We start from the raw sequence: 20946 nt of genomic DNA on the forward strand, positions 1-20946 counted from the left end.
AATTACTGATCCCATGGCTAGTGGATTTTATACAAATTCTAGAAGCCCTGCATTCCTGTATTCTATAGTGAGCTGTACCCAGTGATACCCTCTCTATGTGTTACATTGTTGTTTTGTTTGCAATTTCCATCTCACTGTGTGTGTGTGTGTGTGTGTGTGTCAGTGTGTATTCTATAGTGAGCTGTACCCAGTGATACCCTCTCTATGTGTTACATTGTTGTTTTGTTTGCAATTTCCATCTCACTGTGTGTGTGTGTATGGTGAGCTGTACCCAGTGATACCCTCTCTATGTGTTACATTGTTGTTTTGTTTGCAATTTCCATCTCACTGTGTGTGTGTATGGTGAGCTGTACCCAGTGATACCCTCTCTATGTGTTACATTGTTGTTTTGTTTGCAATTTCCATCTCACTGTGTGTGTGTGTATGGTGAGCTGTACCCAGTGATACCCTCTCTATGTGTTACATTGTTGTTTTGTTTGCAATTTCCATCTCACTGTGTGTGTGTGTGTGTGTGTGTCAGTGTGTATTCTATAGTGAGCTGTACCCAGTGATACCCTCTCTATGTGTTACATTGTTGTTTTGTTTGCAATTTCCATCTCACTGTGTGTGTGTGTATGGTGAGCTGTACCCAGTGATACCCTCTCTATGTGTTACATTGTTGTTTTGTTTGCAATTTCCATCTCACTGTGTGTGTGTGTGTGTGTGTCAGTGTGTATTCTATAGTGAGCTGTACCCAGTGATACCCTCTCTATGTGTTACATTGTTGTTTTGTTTGCAATTTCCATCTCACTGTGTGTGTGTGTGTGTGTGTGTGTCAGTGTGTATTCTATGGTGAGCTGTACCCAGTGATACCCTCTCTATGTGTTACATTGTTGTTTTGTTTGCAATTTCCATCTCACTGTGTGTGTGTGTGTGTGTGTGTCAGTGTGTATTCTATAGTGAGCTGTACCCAGTGATACCCTCTCTATGTGTTACATTGTTGTTTTGTTTGCAATTTCCATCTCACTGTGTGTGTGTGTATGGTGAGCTGTACCCAGTGATACCCTCTCTATGTGTTACATTGTTGTTTTGTTTGCAATTTCCATCTCACTGTGTGTGTGTGTGTGTGTGTCAGTGTGTATTCTATAGTGAGCTGTACCCAGTGATACCCTCTCTATGTGTTACATTGTTGTTTTGTTTGCAATTTCCATCTCACTGTGTGTGTGTGTGTGTGTCAGTGTGTATTCTATGGTGAGCTGTACCCAGTGATACCCTCTCTATGTGTTACATTGTTGTTTTGTTTGCAATTTCCATCTCACTGTGTGTGTGTGTGTGTGTGTGTCAGTGTGTATTCTATAGTGAGCTGTACCCAGTGATACCCTCTCTATGTGTTACATTGTTGTTTTGTTTGCAATTTCCATCTCACTGTGTGTGTGTGTGTGTGTGTCAGTGTGTATTCTATAGTGAGCTGTACCCAGTGATACCCTCTCTATGTGTTACATTGTTGTTTTGTTTGCAATTTCCATCTCACTGTGTGTGTGTGTATGGTGAGCTGTACCCAGTGATACCCTCTCTATGTGTTACATTGTTGTTTTGTTTGCAATTTCCATCTCACTGTGTGTGTGTGTGTGTATGGTGAGCTGTACCCAGTGATACCCTCTCTATGTGTTACATTGTTGTTTTGTTTGCAATTTCCATCTCACTGTGTGTGTGTGTGTGTATGGTGAGCTGTACCCAGTGATACCCTCTCTATGTGTTACATTGTTGTTTTGTTTGCAATTTCCATCTCACTGTGTGTGTGTTGTGTGTGTGTGTGTTTGTGGTGTGATGTGTGTGTGTGGTGTATGTGTTGTGTGTGGTGTGGTGTGGTGTGTATGTGTGTGGTGTATGTGATGTGTGTATGTGTGGTGTGTGTGTGTGTGTGTGTCAGTGTGTGTCCACATGCTGCAAGAATCTCGTACATGTACAGTGAAACCTCCCATAACTGTAAACCAGAATTCCCTCAAAACCGGACATGTTTCACGGTCTCTTATTAAATATTAGGACATACCAGAATCTCTCTAAACCAGGTACCTCTTTAAAAAACTGGACTTTTTAGCTGGTCCATTGGGTGTCTGGTTTAGATGGTTTCTCTGTACTTGCATTTCTCATTGAGAATCAGATTTTGCCGAGATATTGGTTTTCCCAACTCTGAAGCTGAGGTGGTCTTTTGAAAGGAAAATTAATAGCCAGCCCACCCACCCCCACCCCCTACCCACCCCTCTGCTTGCTGACATCTTCTGACACCTTGTATAGAAAGTGCTTTCAAGTTAAAAATGAAATATAAACCATGCAAACATGCTGACACTAAAGTTATTTTCATGTAGAAATATTTGGTTACTCTTTATTTAGGTTAAGCTACTGGTTTGTTTTGTTTAACAACACCACTAGAGCATATAAATCTTAAGCTAATGAATACACAGTGTATTATTATTTCCATAATATTTTATCTCTCTGCCTGTAAAATAATATTTTTTTAAATGCACAATTTATTACTATTTCCATCATACTTTATCTTTCTACCTGCAAAATATATTTTTTTTAGTTAATATATCAAAAATTATAATACGATTTGTTAATAGTGTGATTCAATTCTGCACATATAGATCATTATATTTTTCTTTTCTTTTCTTACAAAAATATTTTTTGTTGAAAATTTTGTTTGTTTATTTTGTTTAACGACACGACTGAAGCACATTGATTTATTAATCATCGGCTATTGGATGTCAAACATTTGGTAAATCTGACATGTATAGTCTTATAGAGAAAACCTGCTACATTTTCTATTAGTAGCAAAGGATCTTGTATATGCACCATGCCACAGACAGGATAGCACATACCACGACCTTTGATATACCAGTTGTGGTGCACTAGGTAGGACAGTGGGAAAATGTCACTTGGCAATAATTATATAAACGTTTCTTTTATTGTCATTTATTAGAAAACATTTTTTAAAATGCCACTTAAAAAGAACTATATAGAGCCTAACTTAATTGTCTGTTTATATTAATAAAGAACAAAATTGCCCATCAACTAAAACACATAAAACCTGAGTGACTTCAGAAGTGACAACTTGGGGATTTAACATTTACCATATTTATGTTTAAAAGTTGTTTTGGTGTCAGAATAAATATTTATGAACTGTTTTGTGTCAGAATAAACATATGTTTGATTTTATTTTGCAGCCAGCCTGACAAAACTAGGCCAGAAATTGTTTATGGTTTCGGGAGAAGAGAGTTCCTAGGAACAGAGGCCCATCAATCTTGTGACCTTGTCGACCTCTCACAATGTTTACTGCCGCCCAGTTTCGTACAACAGTGACACCTGTTGTTGGAAATGACCACTTGTCCTTAGTTACAGTAAAAAAAAAAATCCCACAAGTTACATTAATAGCACTGCCAGTAAACTGATTAAAAGTACACACACACACTAACAAACATGAGCTTGAAAATTGTGCATTTAAACAAAAAAAAGGCTGTGAGCATTTTTAAATTATACACTATTTATAAATTTAAGATTATACATTTTTACATTGTGTTATAAATGCATCTCTCTTTTTATGTTCCATTAAGAAAGTAATTTTTTTATTGTTGGTTAATTAATAATTAAACAAAAAAATCATTAAAAGATTGTTGCTGAAATGTTAATATTAGTGGGGTTTAAGGTGGAAAAGCAATACTGTTGCTGAATTTTGTTTGGCTTTGTGGCCAAATGAAGTTTGTTCTTAAATTATGGCCCAATTTCAGCCTCAATTTACATTTGGCGAATAACATTGTAAATGTTGAATAAAAGCGATGATTTTGGAGTAGTGTTACTCCTGTACATGTGGTACATAATTAAAAAATGTCTGCTGTTACACAATTCACCTGATTCTGACTGGGTGACTTCACTAAATAGCTGAATGTTATCCCGAGAAAATTACATCATTGCAGAAAATAGATCATGACATTGAAAATAGAAACTTATTTATGTGTATTTCAAACGATATAATCTTATTTATGATAATAATAAGACTTTATTTTTTATGTGAATTTATCAATGTATAACAGTTGTTAATTTAGTTTAAACACATTGTGTAGCATAGCAAAACCATTTTATGCAATTTGTGACTATTATGCATTAATAAATTTACACAAAAAAATTATATTTCTTTTGAGGCATTATTTGTAATGGAACAATAGTGTATTGAAAGTGTTTGTCAGTTGCTCAAAATGTTCTTCCATTTTGTTTCTTTGTGTAACTGTATAACCATGTCTGTGTTATGTATATGTTTTTTAACCATGCTTATATCCAGTTAAGTTTCAAACATGTTGTTCTGGACATTCAACTCAGGAAATAAGACACATACAGGGCTCAAACTTAACGGCAATTACCGTAATTGAGATATAAATTGTGCGGTTGGTAAAGCTCCTCAATAATTGCAAAATGTATACACCTGGTATATATTATCTGCCAATATTTAACATTTGAAATATGTCTACACACAGGAAAATAACCTTTCAGTCATGTTTATTTTCTGCAAATGTCACTTAAAAAAACATTTCCATTGGCAGGCTCAAAATTGTTGTTTCACCCATGGCAGTTCTTTTAAAAGTTTCTGTGGGAAACAAATTCTTAAGTTCGAGCCCTGCACATAGAGAGATATTTGTGTAGTGGCCTCGTATATTTTTTTTTTTATGAGTGGTGCACTCCAGGGCTGAAAATTATTTTTAAAATCACTAGTCAACAGAAGTAGTTGACCAGTAGTTGGAATATACTTGACCCTGACCCATGTCATTTAAATAATGCAACTTGTCAATGGTGTAATGATGATATGAAATATGGTTAATAAACAGGTCCGATATTGAATATCTGTGTTTAACTCACCATTAATACAGTGCCGACTGGCTTTAAGTCTAATGGAAACACTATTGAACCACTAAAAAAAAAGAAAAAAGGTTCTATTAGTGACACACTCAACACATTTTTACTTAACACATTTTTACTTAGTTTATTTGGCATTGGGGGCACCAATGAGGCCAATTAAGAACTTCAGCTCTAAAGGTCTTAATCAAAATGATGTGAATTCAGACATTGAAATGCCAAGCATTTATATGTACAATATATTATGTTGTTATTTTGTTTAAAGCATGTTGTTTTTGATAAGGTGTCAGGTTGTTTACAAATTGTATTTTCTGTGGGTTTTCATTGTTTATTTGAATGGGATGTCAAAAGAATCCAAGGAACACCAATATTATTTTATTACGACTTGCACAGTTAAATATTTTAGTTATAATGTCAAAATTTAATTTTTATAAATTATTATGTCATTATGAAGTAATACTAAATATGAATCTACAGTTCACTGAGAAGTATGTAATCTCCTTAACAGAGAGAAAAACATTGTCATAAACTTTGGTTGTTATTAAACAATGGAAGGATAGAAGAGTGTCCATCCTCTTATTTAATAATTATGGAACCTTGGACAGACTTCCATTGCACATCATAATTATGTCCTGATAAATATAATGGACACAGGCCTGATCCAAAATGGCAGTGACTATAATGTCCTAATGACCCAATAAACAAGTTTTAAACAATATGGCCCCATGAAAGTACAAGGAAAGAAATGTTTTATTTAACGATGCACTCAACACATTATATGTATGGTTACATGGCATCAGACGTATGTTTAAGGACCACACAGATATTGAGGGAGGAAAGCCACTGTCGCCACTTTCATGAAAGTACAAGAAAGTGACATTTATTCAGATCCGATGATATGTGACATGAATAACCGCTAAATTCAGACATACCACTTCAATACAAGCATAGTTATTTTGAATCATATTGGTGATAATTATATGTAAAAATAATTATTACCTCATAATAATGTTACTTCCCCGAAAAGACAACTGACTCGGTGAAGATTGGTATAGATAGGGTTCTTTATTCCAGAGAATATGGTTATATAGTCGAATAAACCCTATAAGCAAAAATGGCATTATTAAAATACAATCGCAACTATACATAAACAGTCATAAAAGACCATATAAAAACACATTAAAATATATATAAATACACTCTGCAGTCTAGTTACTATCTACAGATCATAGCATATCACTTAAACAAAAGAAAGAACCATACACTGAGCAATATTTAACATCGCTTCAAATATAGGCATAATATACAGTAAAGAATTACCGTACGTTAAACGACTGAACATTAATCAATCACTGTTAATCTTAAATCATTATTTACAACTAATAACAAGTACACATATGGCGATATATAGTATAATAAAATAAAAGTAAGATGCACAAAACATTATCCTCAGGTAATACGGTTACCTAGACACTGAAATACCAGTACCTTTAGCTGTGGGCTTTAGGGCGGTAACACCAAAACCGCCGAAACGTCTACAAGAAACAAGTAGAATAAAACTAATACCATTGTAATTTATTATACACACACACACACTATTCACAAACATTTCTAAAACAATAACTCATTTAATAATAGCTTGGCTATAGGAATATCCATTATTGTTACAGCCTAACTTCCACGCCCAAATTCTAATACTTACATTAATTCAGTTTATTCCTTTATCAAAGTATAGGTAGTACAATACCAAATAACTTCTGGCTGGGTCAAAGTTCGAGGTGCACCAAACTTTTGATAGAGAAGTGAACACCACAAGTCCTGTGATTGGTTATAAATGTGAGTGTGTTGGTTGTAAAAAATAATAGTTTCATCTGGGTAAAATAAATATGCAATTTTATTTCATCTAGTACCAATGTGTCAAGTAGCCTTGTGCTTGAAACATGTATGGGGTACCTGTACAAAAAAGTACTCAAATTTTGTGCGAAACTAGGGTAGTCATAGACGCTACCCGTTATCTCAGAAACAAGCAGCTTGACCCCCATTTTTTTCTGATTCACTTTAAGTGTAAGGGGTAGTAGTATTTATATCCGTGGCGTTTATGTCGGTTGATACGTTGCAGGTAGGAGTTTTAGCCGTATATGTTACTATTGTCGTCTATGGGATTTGATTTGGTAGTGTACACCCTATAGCACATATTCAGTGCATAATAAAAAATATTATGATTTTGTCATTTTATTTAATTAAACTATACTGGTTGATTAATTAGCCATCACTCGATCATGCAAGTTCACAATGACCTTGACCTTGACAATAATCTCTGTACATGGCTCTGAATGGAGTTTGAATCAAAGTTAGCACTGAAGAAAAGTTGGTTTTGGCCTATAATTCATACTGTAAAGATTTCAATAATTTCTTTTTACATGGTATTTGACTTGCCATATACAACTGCTCTTAAATATGGTATTATATATAGGCAACCTGAACTAAGATTTTAATAGCAATTTATTTTTATATTAAAAATAGCATGTGCCAATAGTGGGTTAATGTCTTTAGTTTCTATTAACATTGTTAATTTTTTATGTATGAAATTCTGAAAACTCAAATTTGTAAAGAAGTTGATTTTTATTGTCATTTTGACATATTTATAGGGTGCTAAGTTATATTTTAGACAAATTTGTAGCTTTATGCAAAATTTAAAATAAATTTGAAGAAAAACTTTACCAAAAACATAATTAAATTTGTTGTCACTATTGTGCCTTCTGTTCTTATTTGTACATAACAATAAGGTTGTTAAACATATACTTAGATCTCCAGATCATTTTTGTTTCTTAATAATCACTTAGTTAGCTCTCATGAAGAGCATTTTGAGTTTATGCTAGATTCAGAACCAATTTTTTCAGATTTGATTATCTGCCTTGGATTAAGTTGATAATTTATTTTATTGTTAAAGCTGTATTACCTAATGTTACTAACTAAATAAAATGCTGGATTACAGATTGTAGGAATACATCTAATGTACATATTGTATTCATCCGGATTAGAAAATAATGCAAGAAAATAGATGTTCGGGTAATTTTGTCATTTAAAAATAGTTTTTTTCGGTAATTAATCAAAAATAAATGTGTTAAAGCTGCATGATTATTCCAGATATCACAACTATTAAAACCTCCAACTACAGTAGGCTATAAATAAAATATAGTCAGGAATATTGGTGGCTGCCATTGGTTTTGATGGTTCATTATGAAAATCAGCATGGCCGATGGATTTGAAATTCCCACACCTGGTAACTTGAAGACACCCACACCCAGCATACAGGATTTTCTTCCAACAGTGATGTGCAGGACATTAAGTCATTACTTCATACAGGTACAGTCATGTTTGTGTTTCCTTCCTCAGACAGTGTATTTTTTTAATACTGATATTTCTTTGATGTGCCTGTTAAGGTCTTCATAATCTAGGGGTCAATCAAGTGCATGTGTTTTAATGGAATTCTTTAAAGGGGTAGAGGTACTCTGACTATCTTTGTTGTCTCTACATATATACCTGAGTACACACACCCAACTGAAAGTAAATATCTTCAGGAGTTTTATTTTAAAACATTTTGTTGTTTAATATGACATATTGCATTTGTACAAAACTATATGCAATATATATGCTTTTTGAGGGGTACATTATATTAGGTTGCACTGTAGAAACAACAGTTTCAGTGAGGTTGTCAGAATACACCAGATCCTGGTTGTCATAAAGACACATAGCTGGACACTTTTTGAAAAATGTATGTTATCAGTATAGGTAGTACAATACCAAATAACTTCCGGCTGGGTCAAAGTTCGAGGTGCACCGAACTTTTGATAGAGAAGTGAACACCACAAGTCCTGTGATTGGTTATAAATGTGAGTGTGTTGGTTGTAAAAAATAATAGTTTCATCTGGGTAAAATAAATGTGCAATTTTATTTCATCTAGTACCAATGTGTCAAGTAGCCTTGTGCTTGAAACAGGTATGGGGTACCTGTAAAAAAAAGTACTCAAATTTTGTGTGAAACTAGGGTAGTCATAGACGCTACTCGTTTTCTCAGAAACGAGCAGCTTGACCCCCATTTTTTTCTGATTCACTTTAAGTGTAAGGGGTGGTAGTATTTATATCCGTGGCGTTTATGTCGGTTGCAGGTAGGAGTTTTAGCCGTATATGTTACTATTGTTGTCTATGGGATTTGATTTGGTAGTGTACACCCTAAATATTGATTGAAGTAGTTATTTATTTAAACCTTATTTGTAATTTATAAAGTATACTTTATATGTTAGTAAAATAGTAAAGTGAATTAGAAAAGTAGAAATATAATTCACCAATTATCCCAGTGTACGATTAAAGTAGATCGAGAGTGGTGCGTGGCCTGTGCAGCTCGTGACAGGTAAAGGAATGGACAATGAATAGCCACCAACTGGGTCAAACACAGCTGCCCAGTCTATCGGTTGATCGTCACTGTCCCTGGTCAGAGGTCACATGTAAAGACAGGTAAATGCATGTCCCTACAGTTCATGGCCAAAGGTTTAGGTGCATGTGCGTTGTGCATAATACAATCATTAAAACAATAAAACCCACATGGTTACAATAACATAATAAGTATTTTAAAAAAAAAACCAAAACCTTATTCTGACATTAAACAGAATATTTAGCCATGCAAGATGTAATAAAAAAATATAGGTACTAAGTTGTTTTGAGCTGTATGTTGTTATGTCATAATGCACTTGGTTATTCATGAGTACATCAAAGTTCTATGTACTTTACATTGTTTTGGTTATGCCTTGTTGAAACATTTTTACTTGTTTTTACGTTTCCATCTATTCAGGTGCGATTTGATATAAAAACATGTTACGCACATCTGTCATTATTATTCAGTGTACTTTGTGACTAGTATCTCTTATCAAAATACACAGCTACATGTTACGGCTAACAACCAGATCTGGATATGTCCATACTTAACCTTTCATGAAAACCCATCGGGCTATTTCTCATTCCAGCCAGTACACCACAACTGGTATTCAAAGGCCATGGTATGTGCTGTCCTGTCTGTGGGAGAGTGCATATAAAAGATCTCTTGCTGCTAATGGAAAAATGTGTCAAGATTACCAAATGTTTGACATCCAATAGCCGATGATGATTAATAAATCAATGTGCTCTAGTGGTGTCATTGAACAAAACTAACAAACTTTAAACCTTTTATAAAACATATACAAGTTTTAACGTTTTAAAAACTGAAAAATCCAAAAAGGAAACTGTTTTATTTATTTAAATTATTTAGTTTTTCATCATTCACCCACAGAGAGCGGGTCTAGCTCAGTCCATAGAGCACTTGCTTGGCAGACTGATTGGGTTTTTCCCATCTCAACCAGTGCTCCACAACTGGTATGTACTATCCTGCCTATAAAAAAATCCCATGCTGCTAATGGAAAAAATGTAGTAGATTTCCTTTAAGACTACATATCAGAATATCGAATATGAATAGCTGATGATTATTAAATCAATGTGCTCCAGTGGTGTCATTAAACAAAACAATCTATGACGTTTTTGCATCACTCCTGTTATATATAAACCTCCCACCAAAAATAAATAAATAAAAATAAAAACGACATTGAAAAAAGAACCACAAGATGGAACAATAGTACACTACTAACATTTTTGCAAACGGTGGACATAACCAGTTCTGGTTGTCCGCTCTGGAAGAACTCTTTTTAAAAAACATCAAGTTGGCTCTCTATCTTCTGTGTTCTTACTAGTCGTAATGCACAATACATGAATTGTCTCTTGTACATTGGGATTTGTTTGTAATATACTTTATTTGTTTTCATTTAAGCTTTCAATGTCATACATGTGCTGGTTATTAATTCTTCATGGTCGTCCTTGTTTTTGATTGCTGTTGTGCTAGTCATACATTACAATCAATCATCCATTTTCCATAGTCATACATTACAGTAATTCATTTTTCATAGTTGTACATTACAACCATTTTTTTTTCCATACTGCAATCATATTACAATAAGTCATTTTGCAGTCTTGAAGCTTCATTTTCATAAGTTTCAACATTTATCTCATTTTTGTTGGTGCTTGTTAGTCATGCTTTAAAAAAAAAAAGGACCAAAAACACAACCAACATGTAAAACTGAGTCGAATGGTTTTTGTTTTGTTTTTTTAACACATCAAAAACTTGTACATTAACAATGAAGTGAATGTTAAAATTGGCATTAGGTATGGGACTTCTTAAAAGGACCATGCTTCACTTTGAATGATAGCAGTTGAGGAGCCCTGGGTACCTAAAATCTGAAATATATACTGGGTAATTGTACCCCATGGTGTAAGTAGCACACATCTGTAAAACACCCATGACCGAACCTGTAAAGTTTGTGTACTTAAAGATTTCTCACTCAAAACTTCATTTTCATTACAGTTCCTATATTTAGTGCACTCTCTTTCTGTGTCTCTGGGTTGGAGATGGTACTTCAGTCTAAAATCTCCTATTGCCTTCAGGTGGGGCATAAACACAGTGACTACATTTAGTGTACTCTCTTTCTGTGTCTCTGGGTTGGAGATGGTACTTCAGTCTAAAATCTCCTATTGCCTTCAGGTGGGGCATACACAGTGACTACATTTAGTGTACTCTCTTTCTGTGTCTCTGGGTTGGAGATGGTACTTCAGTCTAAAATCTCCTATTGCCTTCAAGTGGGGCATAAACACAGTGACTACATTTAGTGTACTCTCTTTCTGTCTCTCTGGGTTGGAGATGGTACTTCAGTCTAAAATCTCCTATTGCCTTCAGGTGGGGCATAAACACAGTGACTACATTTAGTGTACTCTCTTTCTGTGTCTCTGGGTTGGAGATGGTACTTCAGTCTAAAATCTCCTATTGCCTTCAGGTGGGGCATAAACACAGTGACTACATTTAGTGTACTCTCTTTCTGTGTCTCTGGGTTGGAGATGGTACTTCAGTCTAAAATCTCCCATTGCCTTCAGGTGGGGCATAAACACAGTGACTACATTTAGTGTACTCTCTTTCTGTCTCTCTGGGTTGGAGATGGTACTTCAGTCTAAAATCTCCCATTGCCTTCAGGTGGGGCATAAACACAGTGACTACATTTAGTGTACTCTCTTTCTGTGTCTCTGGGTTGGAGATGGTACTTCAGTCTAAAATCTCCCATTGCCTTCAGGTGGGGCATAAACACAGTGACTACATTTAGTGTACTCTCTTTCTGTCTCTCTGGGTTGGAGATGGTACTTCAGTCTAAAATCTCCCATTGCCTTCAGGTGGGGCATAAACACAGTGACTACATTTAGTGTACTCTCTTTCTGTCTCTCTGGGTTGGAGATGGTACTTCAGTCTAAAATCTCCTATTGCCTTCAGGTGGGGCATAAACACAGTGACTAGATTTAGTGTACTCTCTTTCTGTCTCTCTGGGTTGGAGATGGTACTTCAGTCTAAAATCTCCTATTGCCTTCAGGTGGGGCATAAACACAGTGACTACATTTAGTGTACTCTCTTTCTGTCTCTCTGGGTTGGAGATGGTACTTCAGTCTAAAATCTCCCATTGCCTTCAGGTGGGGCATAAACACAGTGACTACATTTAGTGTACTCTCTTTCTGTCTCTCTGGGTTGGAGATGGTACTTCAGTCTAAAATCTCCCATTGCCTTCAGGTGGGGCATAAACACAGTGACTACATTTAGTGTACTCTCTTTCTGTCTCTCTGGGTTGGAGATGGTACTTCAGTCTAAAATCTCCTATTGCCTTCAGGTGGGGCATAAACACAGTGACTAGATTTAGTGTACTCTCTTTCTGTCTCTCTGGGTTGGAGATGGTACTTCAGTCTAAAATCTCCTATTGCCTTCAGGTGGGGCATAAACACAGTGACTACATTTAGTGTACTCTCTTTCTGTCTCTCTGGGTTGGAGATGGTACTTCAGTCTAAAATCTCCCATTGCCTTCAGGTGGGGCATAAACACAGTGGCTACCAAGGGTCATATTTTAAAAGTAATCTTAGCACTGTGAAATTGTAAAACCATTGTTGACAGTGTTGTCATATGGTGTGTGCTATTGTGACGTGACAGCCAACAATGGTTTTTACGAGTGCTAAGATTGCTTTGAAAATATGGGCCCTGGTTTGTAAATCATCCTTTGATTTCATTTGTTTTTCATGGGCATCCTCGTGCCAGTATACTGAACTCAATTTAATTTTTTCCAAGATCAGTCATATTGCTGAAATTTAAAAATCTTCCAGATTTTACCGGAATTCTGGATTTTAGTGCTATTCGAAAACTGTTTCTGAACTTGTTCTTTGGTGGAAAGCTCAGCGTAACATCTGTTTCAAAACTTTCAAAGTTTATCATATTTTTGGTCCAGGGTAATTTCCATGTTGCTCAAATTGTTTTGGTTTTTTTAGTTAACCTCATTTTTATTTTATTTTCATTTTGGGTGGCTTTTTTTTTTTGTTTTTTTTTTTATTTTGCCAATATCATAGTATTAATATTTTTTTACTTATTGAAAAAAAAAAAATTGACATGTGGGACAACTGAAACTGTCATTATAACACATTTGGGTGTTTTTCTAAAGTCCAAAAAATTAAATAGTATGCTTAAATGAAATAAATTTTATAAATATGAGAAGTATTGATACATGGTGCTTTTTAAAAAAACCCAGTGATACTCCTTAAATACAGTGAAACTCCTTAAAACGATACTTTCTGTAAACCAGAATTCCCTCCAAAACATGTTTTCCACAACCCTTTTATAAATACTGATGCAGAACTTAACCTCTCAAAACTGGATACCCTTAAAACCTTCTCTGTTTTTTTACTTGGTCGTGTGAGAGGTTTAGAAGAGTTTTCATTGTAATAACAAAAACTATTTTTAGTTTTTACAACCTTGGAACTGCAATAGTTGGTTCAATATGACAATTGAATCCACTTGTTTTTCTAAATCTGACCAACTACTAGTGCCTTTGTGAACAGTCATTATTTTCGTGTGCTTCCTCGTTATATTTTGATGTGTTCTAATTCGTATTTTAATGACATGATGTTAATAATTTACTTTTATTTCTGTTACACATTTATGTATATAAACTTTGTAAATATGTGTTTTAATTAGTTGTTGGTGGAAAAGTTGTCATTTGTTTCTGCATGCTCTGTTTAATTAACAGCAAGGAATCTTATATGCACTTTCCAAGACAGAAAAACATATACCACAGCATTTGATGGAACAACAAATTTTGGTTTAGCCCACTTTCAAATAGAGTATTTCCTTTAAAAAAAAGAATTTTTATTATTAATTTATAGAAAATGTTTTTTGGCCAAAGACTAAATGTTGTAACCACTACATATAAAAAGTAGCAATAGGCTAATATGGCTAGGGCAGAGTGGTCCCTGGTCATAGACCAAAACAAACACCAATGGTTCCAGCAAGTGTGATCAGTATTACAGCCTATCACAGTAGCAGATCCAAGGGGTGGGGCAGAGTGGTCCCTGGTCATAGACCAAAACAAACACCAATGGTTCCAGCAAGTGTGATCAGTACTACAGCCTATCACAGTAGCAGATCCAAGGGGTGGTGTGATCAGTACTACAGCCTATCACAGTAGCAGATCCAAGGGGTGGTGTGATCAGTACTACAGCCTATCACAGTAGCAGATCCAAGGGGTGGTGTGATCAGTACTACAGCCTATCACAGTAGCAGATCCAAGGGGTGGTGTGATCAGTACTACAGCCTATCACGGTAGCAGATCCAAGGGGTGGTGTGATCAGTACTACAGCCAATCACAGTAGCAGATCCAAGAGGTGGTGTGATCAGTACTACAGCCTATCACAGTAGCAGATCTAAGGGGTGGGGCAGTGGCCCAGGCCCACATAAATATTGTGACAGAGTTATTTAAAAAAAAAAAAAAATACATTGGAGAATCCATGGAACCCCTTCAGGAATGTTTGTGGCCTTCGGTCACATGTCAATGGGGTCCTCCCTAAATGGATTTTCTGGATCTGCCACTGTATTGCACCTCAAGCAAGCGCTCTACCATTGAACTACATGTTGCTGTACTGTTGGACAGAAGTCCCTGATATCTTGGACAGTTTGACCAGTGATCATTGATCATGTGTTAACACAACTAATTAAATATGCTATGAGATCTGTCTTGTGCAGACTTAGGTTTGTCTAATCAGTATCTGCCATTCCAGTATCTGGAATGGCAGTCTTCCTACAGAAGGGCCTTAGTATAGTAAGTAGTCTGTTAATTTAATTCTTTAATTGAGGTACAAGTAACAGGAGATTTTCTGTTCAAAATGAATTACATAACTGTCATGTCATTAAAATACAATGCTAAATTGTTAAGCTGTTTTGTCTCGGTTTACATGTAGCAAGTAGTCTGATTTATCCTGCAATCACTCTATTCATTGGCAAGATATGATGACTAGATAACTCTCTAGATTTTCGGTCACTGACCACAAATATACATGTAGGTCACGTGACATAAGCCCGACTCGACTAGTATTTGTGAGTAGATTTTCAATGAACATACTCTTTAAATCATTTGTTGAATCTTAAGACAGTAACCAGTTATTCCCTGTAAGTACATACCAGATGCCTACTTTAAATTTGTTCATTTCAGAGATACGATATAGCCTCAGGTGTAATTGGTCTTGGATTGATCAACGTAAAACTTGGCTTTTTTCCCCCATCCTAATACATCAAAGGCTGTGGTATGTATCATCCTGTCCATGGAGAAATGCATATAAAAGATCCCTTTGGGTAAGAATTATCTGTTTAGCAACATGGATTTCCTCTCTCATGCTAAACCATGTGTCAAAATAGTTGAGACACCAAATATTTGTAATTTGAACAAACTTTCCTTTTCTATCCTTGTTAGTTTCAATACAACATTTTATGATATATATTATATATTAGTATGTCTTTGTAAATGTAATACAAAATATATGTATTGTCAATCAGAGAATGGAGATTAACATTTGACATGACAAATGTTACATTTTACAAGGAATAATAAGGGTTTGATGACATTTTACAGTTTTACCGTGGTGGCTTGAATCTCAGTACAAACTTCCTATATGTATTTGGGTGTACTATTTATTAAATAAAGGATAATAAACGGTGTTACCAGTTATTATTAAATTTATGCCCTGAGTTATCACAAGCTGTAGCGAGTGACAACTAAAAAATGTTTCACAAAGAACATAAATTTTATAATAACTGGTACTGAGTTCATTAATCTATTTATTACCTCAGCTATTTTTTCTCTAAAAGCCTTTATTTTCAACACATACATAGAAATGATGTAAACCACTTTACGTACTGTTCTGGGTATTGCTATAACTTTGCAATTTAATCAAGTTCATAAATCATTTTTAAAAATCTCTTTATTCTGGTAAAAAGTCTGTAATGAATTGCATTAAAATGACATTTTGTTATACATTTAACACCAAAAACAGAGTCATAAATGCAAACTCTTTTATGTGCTTACCAAATCATAATGACGTCATATTTAGTACCGACAAGGTCATTGGTTTGTAGGCGTCAAATCGTCCGATAGTATTGTTCGCTAGACCAATGCAGAATATTTCTCACTGAGAAAATATGGGAAATATTTTCTCTGTTATGAGTGACCGCTGGGATAATAAGTAAATTTAATCCATTTCTTGGTTTCAAGAATTCATTCCAATTTTTATTATATTAAGATTGGTATTTATTGATAAATACATTTCTTGGTATCAAAAAATTTAATGATTTATTGACTAATTAAAACTACTGATTAAATTGCAGTATTTCACCCATACAAGTGAACAAATTATAGTAGTAAGGCATAATTGAACAAATTGATGAAATGATAAATACAACACATGTACATATATTAATATTTTTATTAGTATAGATTTTAGACATTTTTCTTCCCTTATTTTATTTGGTTAATCTAGGTCACATGAATATGTATTTAAATCACCATTAGTGTTCAAAATGAAGGATGCCTTTTTCACTGTTTGGTGTAAGGCTAAATATATATATATATATATATATATATATATTTATATATATATATAAAATATATATTGCTAGTCTCTTGTCAGCTTGCTTCGATTCTGAACCTGTGTGTCTACATTTTTGTTCTTCAAATTTCCCATGTTAGCTTTAACACTGCCATCTCTACCACAAATAATGTTGTGAGGTCTCAAATAATAATACTGCAATGCATCATCTCTGTAAAAACAGGTTCTGTTCCAAATGAGTAGCAGGGCTTGTTTTTTTAAAACATTTGGAGGCAAAGTCCAAGGTCATAAACGTTGCCTTGTCTGTGTAGAAAATGTGAAGGAAAGAATTTAGGGTACCAAGGCAAATGAGGGAACCAAGGCAGACAAGGAGGACAGAAAAAAAAAACCTCCACATTTTCTGTGCAATCCATGCTTTAAAACATCCCCGTATCAGTTCTGGCCCCGTTCTACAAAATGATCTTAGCCCTAAGATCACCTAAGTGCATGGCTACATTATGCACTAATGTGATCTTAGTGCTAAGATCGCTTCGTGGAACAGGGCCAGAACTGATATGGGGATGTTTTAAAGCATGGATTGCACAGAAAATGTTTTTTATATTTTTTAGGTCGTCCTTGTCTGCCTTGGTTCCCTCATTTGCCTTGGTATCTGACCAGAGATTGACTATATATATTTTTCTTTGGCCTAAGGATTGTATTTAAAGAAATTGTTGACCATATACACCGATAGTGAAAACATGATTACTTGTTTGTATTTTGCATTGGGAAGCTATGTTATACATGTACAATGGTAACGTAGGTTTGCCACTTTAATAACAATTTTGTTACAATATCAGTTAAATTAAGCATCAATACTTTACCTAGGTAAATATTTGAAGATAGTAAAAAAAAAAAAAAAAATTGTTCTACTTATGCTTCCCACTGCTATAATGGTGATGTTTATTGCAGAAAACCAATTGTCAGTTATAAATTTCACATTTTGTATGTTCTATACATAAAGCTTAAATGGTTGTGGTTTTTTATGATCTCAGTTTTTGCCCAGCTTTGTAATAAGAAGGACTATATGTTGGTGATACATGTACATGTTCATATATACATACGCTGTTATATATTTTTGTCAACAGTATCTCTCATTTTACTTGTATTATGAATGCAGGAACATTTCAAGGCGATTAACAACTTACAAGTAAACCTGTAGAGATTATGAGATGTTAATAACATTAATTCATATTCATTACTTTGTCTATAAAACGATTCAGGCACAAAATGTATTTATTGCTGGTCTCTGGTCAGTGTGCACATGCTGATTTTGACTGCACATCATTTTAATTTGTTTTAGATTTCTTACAGTAGCTACAACACCACTATCTGTACCAAAAATAATGATATGTCTTCTCAACTAATAATATTGTGACACACTGACATTTTGGGTCCAAATGAGGTCATTTGGGGATAAAGTCGAAGTCATTATTAAAGGGACATACCCTACATGTGTTTTCAACTCGTGGAAATTAACACTAAGTTTAGTTAATCTACAAACCTGAAACACATTTGGATAAAGTTGCAATTGATTGAAACATGAGTCTGTTACTTTCAAATGGTGAAATACCCTCTGAAAATGGACTAAAACTTGACTCCAAAACTGTTGCTTCTCAGACGCACGTGCATTTTTAAAAATAAGAGAAATGCATTTTGTGATATTAAAAACACCAGGATGTCCAAAGACACTTTGAATGTACGGAAATTGATAATCTAAACAATAAAATCTAAGTAAAGTATGATTTCATTATCAAAAACGGCTCCAATAGTCAAAAATATATCTTAGTGTTTAAAAACTAAGGTATGTCCCTTAGTTGTCTTGGTTATATATGGAAAATGTGATGAAAAGCATTTATGGTATGAAGGCAAACGAGAGGGAACCAAGGCCAATGAAGAGAGACCAAGGCAGACGAGGAGGACATAAAAAAAACCCCAACATAACTACCTTTTCTGTCCAATCCATGCTGTTCAAAATGAACCCCCAGAACAGAACCAAAAACCCAACAACATTGCAGCATCAATTTTGGCACTGTGGTTTGACCAGAGACTAACTATATAATTATATATACCGACATCTAAAAGAAACTTTACAAGGTTGAAACATTATTAAAAATCAACAGATGGTACCATGGGCCAGGAAAGTATCATGAAGTTCAACATTTAAACGTCACAATGTGATACATGCAAAGTATTTGTAATGTGGTTTCTAAATAGGTTCTTTTCAATTAGCAACAATATTTATCAAATTATTCAAATTTTATGTATGTAAAGTTTCTTTTGGATGTCGGTATATATATTTTTTGCCTTACCTTCTGAAACAGTCTGATAGTTTTACCAGGGTTCTGGGTACAACCGGTCTTTGTACTTGTACTTGTACTTGTATGATACCATTATCAACTACATGAATATTGTGTTGTAGTTATAATTATAGTATGGTTTTGTTTTGTTTATTTACAAGAAAATAACAAATATTCAAATGTGGAACCTGGATAGTTGATATACCTATGTGATATATATATATATATATTCCATTTGTAACCCATTGCCTGTCATGATGAGATTAAATAGTTTCAGATGAAGAATTTTGTCTTTTCTTTTTCACAATTGTAAAACAATTTGTGAGATATAGGAATTTGTAATTGGTTTAGAAGCTACCTTCTGTATTTTAAAATGATACTTTTAAAAACATATGGCTGCATAATACAGGTACATTTATTTTACTATATTAGACTGATTCAAAGTGGCCTGTATATGCAGGTGGCTTCTTAATAGTGGTTGGGGGTGGAGGATGGGATTAGCTGTCGATTGAGTGCTTGCTCGAGGTGCTTGTGTTGCAGGATCGAACCACTTCAGTGGATCCATTCAATTGATTGTGGTTTTTCTTGTTCCAGCTAGTGCAGCACAACTGGACAAAGGCTGTGGTATGTGCTTTCCTGTCTGACAGAAAGTGCATGTCCTCTGATGACTATGTGTCGAAATTACTAAACATTTGACATCCAATAGCCGATGATAAAATTAATCAATGTGCTCCAGTGGTATTGTTAAACAAAACAAACTTTAATTGTGGTCATTTTAGCTGTGTTTTTTTATTGTATAGGCATATCTAGCATAAAATAGCTATGTGTGAGTGTTGTGGCAGTAAAAAATAATCGGGAAGGAAGGGGAACTATGGTTTATGATTTTCTCAAGTTGGAAAAAACCCAAATCGCTAAAATGTAAAGAAAAATAAAGAACCTTTTTAAACAAAAAAGGGCACTTTTTAAATTTAGGTTTTTTATTATTATTTTGCATCTCCTATGCCCTGCTATGTGTGGCCTTGGCACCTTAGACGGCTGGAAAAAAGACTGCCAGAAAGGATCGGGTCTAACGAGGGAGGGGGCCATTTTTAGATCACATTTTACATTCATTAGGGTGGTGTTGAATGTTCGTTTCTAAAAATTACTCCTGTGAGTAGTGATCTTGGGCATAAAACATATACATGTGTAGGGAAAGGAAAGGAATGTTTTAGGACAGAACATTAACATTGTATGTTGTCTAATCATGACAAAGTTGGTCAACTTAACAATGAGGCTTCAAGGTGAAGTCACCTGCCACACGAAAATAGGGTCCTACGTGAAAAAGGAAACCAGTCTAGCAAGTAGTTTTTGTACACAATTAAAAATAAACAAATAACATCAAAATACAGCGTATTCAACTTGCATTAATTATGAAACGAAATAAAAATAAGTAGAAACGGCATGAGTTCCTTATTTTCCCCATAACGATTTTAAAGAAATATTTGTTAGAAATAGTTTAAGGTTAGGGTTAGGGTTAGCGATAGTTATATACAATATCTTTTAAAACAATTTGTTCTATAAAACCAACATAATGTTTATATTTCGTAATCCAGTAATTCAATACCCCAATAGTGGGGAAAATAAGGAACTCTTTCCGTAGAAACTGACGTGCAGATCGAAATTTTGTTTTATTTCTTGTTTGTTGTACCGTATGCTTA

The 20946-nt window shown here is 34.6% G+C and overlaps 1 protein-coding gene across 1 annotated transcript in view; it reads left to right on the forward strand.

The window, feature by feature from the left end:
• Positions 1-4866, forward strand: part of LOC121388763 (large neutral amino acids transporter small subunit 2-like) — a 49706-nt gene extending 44840 nt beyond the window's left edge. The window contains exon 12 of the mRNA XM_041520256.1: positions 3204-4866. Coding sequence (XP_041376190.1) covers positions 3204-3262 — 59 coding nt within the window. The 3' untranslated portion in view covers positions 3263-4866. The remainder of the gene's footprint in view (positions 1-3203) is intronic.
• The last annotated feature ends 16080 nt before the right edge of the window (positions 4867-20946 follow it).

The sequence above is a fragment of the Gigantopelta aegis genome, chromosome 14 (genome assembly GCF_016097555.1).
Source record: "Gigantopelta aegis isolate Gae_Host chromosome 14, Gae_host_genome, whole genome shotgun sequence".
Lineage (NCBI taxonomy): Eukaryota > Metazoa > Mollusca > Gastropoda > Neomphalida > Peltospiridae > Gigantopelta > Gigantopelta aegis.